This window comes from Aquarana catesbeiana, linkage group LG06 (assembly GCF_042186555.1).
Source record: "Aquarana catesbeiana isolate 2022-GZ linkage group LG06, ASM4218655v1, whole genome shotgun sequence".
In the NCBI taxonomy this organism is placed as follows: Eukaryota; Metazoa; Chordata; class Amphibia; order Anura; family Ranidae; genus Aquarana; species Aquarana catesbeiana.
Window position 1 is genome coordinate 76,884,773 of NC_133329.1, and position 6,511 is coordinate 76,891,283.

The following is a 6,511-nucleotide window of genomic DNA, read 5'->3' on the forward strand; positions in this document are numbered from 1 at the left end:
TGGATCAGAGTCATCCTCTGTGTCGGTGCAGACCAATCAGAATCACTCTGATCTGTCCTGGAAGCGCTGCAGAGGGAGAAGAGCAGAGATTTCAAATCCCTGGACTGCTACACTGGCTGCGTGTGTGGCTACTGACAGCTCATCACCCACCAAGGTAAGTACAGTAGGGACCGGAGGGTGCACGGTGTTTGTTCATCTTTTCTGAAAAGGTGAGCTTACACTTTTAAATGAACAGAACTTTAAACCAAAATTCCTCTACCCTCTGCAAAGAAGAACGTTCCTGCTTATCGCTCCTGCTGCTGACTGCACTGCCAGTCTGCCCCGTACTATAGAGAGACAGCTGCCTGATGAATCTTCATAATTGGACACGGTTAAGTTCAATACCTGGTCCCCCTCTGTGCTCATTTTAAGATCCACCTTCCCTTATGTCCCTACTTTGTATTGAAGGGGTCACTCAGTCCCTGTGCTTCTCTATTCAATGCAGGTAGATCATGGCTGGTTGGAGGGGCTGACACGGGGCGGTGTACATGGCTTCCTGAAAACATCACAACTCCCTGCCTCAGTACTTCTGTCCCTAGCCCTCAGCTGATGCAAGATATGGGTTGGATCTTCAGAAAAATTATGCAAATATCAAAATGTCTTGATGGGTGAATGTCAGTTTGGAGGACTAGAGGTTGCATTTGCTTATGTTGAATTGTTTTATGGCACACGGAGCTTTAGCAGCTAAAATTCCTTCAATTTGGGCTTACATCTACATTAGGATACAAAGAATGGAGCTCAGTTCTGCCTTCCATCAGATTTAGAATATCAGGATGACAAGTAACTTTCATGGTCACCCTGTGACCTTCCACACCTACCTGTCGAGGACCAGTTCCTCCAGCTTGTGCAGGTCGCAGGCGATGTACTCCAGTGCCGTGTCCGTCAGCCTGGGGCACCACGACAGGTCCAGTCCTCGGAGCCTTCTCAGGTTCTCGGCCACCAGCTCCACCCCGTCGTCGGTCACTTTGGAGCAGCCGGAGAGGCTTAGGACAGTGAGGTTGGGCAGGCTGTGGACCACGTTGACCACGCCGTGGTTGGTGATCTCCCAGCAGGAGTGAAGGCGCAACGTGTGCGTGGCCCGGCCCTGTTTGGCAGTAAAGTAAGCCAAGGCGGTGTCCGTTACATGGTAAGCCTGGAGGTTGAGCTCACCCAGGTTGGGGAGGAGCTGAGAGATGGCTGCCACCGCATCGTCCGCCACGTTGATGCAGTCACTAACGCTCAGGGAGGTGATGCGTCCGTGTAGACTGGACCACAAGCCAGCTTCCGTGAAATCGTTGCATCCCGAGAGCTCTAATCTTACCACGCCCTGCATCTGCTCCAGCATCACCTGGGGGGAAACAAAGACAGGGTTAAAGACCTGCTGCACTTTCAGAATAATTTGGTTAAATCTGTTCTAGATTCTTCAAACCAAAAGGTGTGAAAAGTTTAACATTTTTTTTTTTTTTTTTTTAGAAAGCAATCACAGGCTGAGTAGAAAAGCCTGTCTCCTGCCAGTGTGAAGCTTAAGGAGGTGCTCAAAGTCTAATTCCCTGTACATACAATAGGATAGGACAACAAATATTGGATGTGAGCTTGTTGTCGGAAAGTCCGACCGTGTGTATGCGCCATAGATCATTTGTTGTCGGAATTTCCGCCAACAAATGTTTGAGAGCAGGTTTTCAAATTTTCCGACAACAAAACTTGTTGTCGGAAATTTCGAGTGTGTGTACACAATTCCGACGCACAAAAGTCCACGCATGCTCGGAAGAAAGCAGAAGACTGGCACTGAACTTGAACTTAATTTTTCTCGGCTCGTTGTTCGTGTTGTACGTCACCGCGTTCTTGATGTTTGGAATTACCAACAACATTTGTGTGACCGTGTGTATGCAAGACAAGTTTGAGCCAACATCCTTCGGAAAAAAATCCACGGTTTTGTTGTTGGAAAATCCTGTCGTGTGTACAGGGCATTACAATTGGTTTTCTTTAGAAAGCAACCACAGCCTGAGTATAAAAGCCTGTCCTCTGCTAGTGTAAAGATCGAGAAGGTGTTCAAAGTCCTATTATTGGTTTTCTTTATAAAGCAGTCACAGCTTGAGCAGAAAAGTCCCCTACCAGCATGCTGTAGAGAAGGATCACCCGAATACAGCACATAGACATTGTGGGAGCCAGGAAAAAGGGTCAATGTGTTTCGTCATAAGTAAGTGCTGAGATGCGCAAAACGTGTTGACCCTTTTTCCTGGTTTCCACAGTGTCTATGTGCTGTATCCAGGTGTTTTTATTTTTTTTTTAAAGTTGGATGTTTTATTGGAGTGCAGTTGTCTGGATTTTTGGAGGTTTCTCATGCATGCACCTATGCAAGTCTTTTTGTAAGCAGTGATCTCCCTCCAAAGGTCTTCATGCTGAGCCTCTGCCAAGGTTTAACACACCCCCTGCTAGTCACTAGAGCTCTCCAATCAGCAGGGAGCATGTGTTTTGCTGATTGTAGAACTGTAGCTCTGACTCACCAGGGGGGCGTGTTGGACCTCTGCAGAGACTCAGCAATAAGACCTTGGCAGGGAGACCACATAGACACAGTGAGAGCCAGGAAAAAGGGTCAACGCGTTTCATCAAGAGTAAGTGCTGCGATCGTGTGAAACTCGTTGAAAATTTTTCCTGGCTTGCACAGTGTCTGTGCTGCATCCAGTTGACTTTATGATTTAATAAACTTGAAAGTGTTATTAGAGTGCAGCTGTCTGGATTTTTGGAGATTTCTCATGTATGCAGCTATGTGAGCTGGGCTGGGCCCAAATGTGTGTGAGGTTGAAGCATATTGATGGCGGACTCCCCTTGAGCACCAGCTTATTGTTCAATACTCTGATTTGGTAATCCTGAGTTGTGCCCATGGAAACGGTGTTAATAACAGGTCCACTTTAAAGAGCATCACTAGCTAAAACTTCTTTTATACTATGATAAAAGAGGTAGAGGATGCTTGGTCTCCAGCCTAAGAAAGTACCCCTCAATGGTGGTGGGCCACTCCACTGACTGCTGTGAACTGTGAGTTTAAAGGGGTTGTAAACACTTGTGTTTTTTCACCTTAATGCATCCTATATATTAAGGTAAAAAAACATTTGGCAGTCACCGGCCCCCCAGCCCCACCGTTTTACATACCTGAGTCCCTTCATCTCTTCGTCGGGGACGCGTCGTCCCTCTCTCCACGGTGTCCCGGCTCTTGATTGGATAGATTGATATGTCTATGGACGCAAATGCTGGACTCAAAAGCGCGCCCGCAAGGTAACCCCCTCGGGAGAGAGCTTCTCCTAGGAGGTTATCTGATGCGGGGAGGAGCCGCAAGAGCCGCCGGGAGACCCCAGAAAAGGATGTTCAGGGCCACTCTGTGCAAACGAGCTGCACAGTGGAGGTAAGTATGTCTGTTATTTAAAAAAAAGGAAAACGATCCTTTACAATCACTTTAAGAGTAGGTTGGTTTCCAAAAAGCTCCCTGCCGGAAGAAAATTCCTGAGATACCCTTCCTCCCTCAGGTCCCTGGACAAACCCAGTAGCAGTGGCGTTGCTATGGGGGTGCGGGGGGTGCGGCCCGCACCTGGGCGACACCCACAAGAGGGTGACACCAGGCTCACCTCAGACTGGCACCGCATTGAATGGGGTGCCGATCGGCGGCTCCCTTCTTTCCTTCCGGGATCTTCTCTGCTCCACGCGATGTGCGGGGAGCGAGAGTGGGGGCAGGTTGGAGTGAGGCAGAGAGACAGGGTGCCCTGGTCAGACTTCGATCATTCATCACATGCCCACACATCTCTGTCGCCGCTGGCTGAACTCACTGCAGACCAGACTATAGCCCCCTTCTCCTCGGTTCTGACGTTTCAAGTACACAGGCCGGGAGGAAGAGCCGAGGAAGAGGGACAACACGCTACAGCACCTGCCCTGAGGTATGTAATAACAGGAGTATTATGCTGAGGAGGGGGACATGGTAATTGGGGGGGTGGGCATTGGTAGGTAACAATTATGCTGCCAGGAGTGATTTTAGGGGGGGAGGTAAGAGGATAGGTGCTAGGGGGTGCTTTTTTGGGGTTAGAGGACTTGTGCTAGAAGTAGAAGGAGGGGGGCAGATTTGAAGTTTGACCCCCCCAGCACAATTCCTCTCCAGTTCCAATACACCCCCTAGCACATATCCTCTACTCCACCCCACCCTAAATCAAATATCCCATCCTGGCTCCATCCACCCCTCTGATCCCATCCTGGCTCTATCCACCCCTCTGATCCCATCCTGGCTCTATCCACCCCCCTGATCCCATCCTGGCTCTATCCACCCCCCGATCCCATCCTGGCTCTATCCACCCCCCTCATCCTATCCTGGCTTCATCCACCCCCCTGATCCCATCCTGGCTCCATCCACCCCCCTGATCCTATCCTGGCTCCATCCACCCCCCTGATCCCATCCTGGCTCTATCCACCCCCCTGATCCTATCCTGGCTTCATCCACCCCCCTGATCCCATCCTGGCTCCATCCACCCCCCTGATCCTATCCTGGCTCCATCCACCCCTCTGATCCCATCCTGGCTCTATCCACCCCCCTGATCTAATCCTGGCTCTATCCACCCCCCTGATCCCATCCTGGCTCTATCCACCCCCCTGATCCTATCCTGGCTTCATCCACCCCCCTGATCCCATCCTGGCTCCATCCACCCCCCTGATCCTATCCTGGCTCCATCCACCCCCCTGATCCCATGCTGGCTCCATCCACCCCCCTGATCCCATGCTGGCTCCATCCACCCCCCTGATCCCATCCTGGCTCCATCCACCCCCCTGATCCCATCCTGGCTCCATCCAAATCCATACCATCCCGGCTCCATCCACTCCCCTGATCCCATCCTTGTTAACTGGGAGCATGTCATTAGATATTGACTGACAAAGAAAATCTAAAGCTGGCCATACATTAGGTAGAATTTCATGAAAATTTGATGGCTTGACCAAATTAATTCAAAATTTAATTTGCTTTTAACATTTGATTTTGGAACAAATGGACTTTGCCAAAGAAAACCACTTACACTGTTATAAATTCATTCAAGAGAAAAATTTCCATTCTGCTCCTGCAAATTTTCTCATCACTGAAGTCGAAAATGAACGGCGATTTGACCCCACTAACAAGTAGAAAATAGAACAAAAGTTCTTAATATGTAAAATTTGTAACAAAATTCTGCTAGTGTATGGCCAGCTTAACTCTAATGGTGACCCTAAAGATAACCCTAATAATAACCCCAAAGGTAAACCTAATCCTTTGTGAAAGCGGAGCTCCACCCAAAAGGGGAAGCTCTGCTTGTTTGCACCCTCACCCCGTCTACTGCCACATTTGGCACTTTTTTTTTTGGGGGGGGGGGGGGGTACCTGGTTTGACAGGTACCCGCTTCCACTTTGGGCTCATGACTCTCGCATGTGCAGTAGAAAACAGGCTGTAAAGCCGCAAGGCTTCACTTCCCGTTTCCCTTACTAGGCCAGCACATGCACCCAAAGCCAATTGAAGAATCAGTTCCTGTGAGGACAACACTGGATCCCTGGACAGGTCACCCTAGGTTCACATCTATGCGTTTTTTTTAGTGCGTTTTGCACTTTGCAGAAACGAACCACAGTCCATTTAATATGGTTTCCTATGGTACACGTTCACATCTATGCGTTTTGCAGCAGTGCGTTTTTGGAAAAGGTAGGGGGCATTTTTTTTCCTGCGTTTTGCATGTAATAGACTTCAATGGAATTGCACCAGAAACGCAAGTGTTGTGTTTGTGATGCGATTTTTTTATGTGTTTTGCGTTTTTTATTTTTCCCATTTAAACACTGTATATAGCTGGTTGCTAAGGAGCAGGCCGGGAAGCCAGCCACTGTGTCCTTACAAGCGATGAGTCATCAGCTGTTAGCGGGGTTCCCCGCTGACAGCTGAATGTAAAACAAAAAAATTGTGATAAAAACGCCTGGGCCCCCCCAGGTCCATACCAGGTCCTTAGGGAATGGTATGGATTTGAAGGGGATGCCTCCATGCCAAAATTTTAAAAAAAACCTGCGTGGGGTACCCCCGAAAATGCATAGCAGACCCTTACTCGAGCATGCAGCCCGGCAGGTTAGGAAAGGGAGGGGACGAGTGAGCGCCCCCCCCCCTTCCTGAACCATACCAAGCCGCATGCCCTCAACAACATGGGGGGGGTGCTTTGCTGATCGCTCGTCTCCTCCCTTTCCTGACCTACCGTGGTGCGTGCTCGGATTAGGGTCTGGTATGGATTTTGGGGTGGGCCCGCGCCATTTTTTTTTTAATTTTGGAGTGGGGTTGTCCCCTCCAAATCCACCCCAGACTTGAATTGTCTGGTATGGACCGGGGGGGGGGGGGGGGGGGTGCCGTTTTTTTTTTTTTCATGATTTTTTTTTTTGCTGGTAATTTTTTTTTTTTTTACGTTAAGCTGTTACCGGGGAACCCTGCTGACAGCTGATGACTCATCGGTTGTTAATGACGTGG

At 49.3% G+C, this 6,511-nt stretch overlaps 1 protein-coding gene across 1 annotated transcript in view; it reads right to left on the bottom strand.

The window, feature by feature from the left end:
• FBXL16 (F-box and leucine rich repeat protein 16) overlaps window positions 1-6,511 on the bottom strand; it is an 80,944-nt gene that overhangs the window by 14,904 nt on the left and 59,529 nt on the right. The window contains exon 3 of the mRNA XM_073636276.1: window positions 858-1,366. Coding sequence (XP_073492377.1) covers window positions 858-1,366 — 509 coding nt within the window. The remainder of the gene's footprint in view (window positions 1-857; window positions 1,367-6,511) is intronic.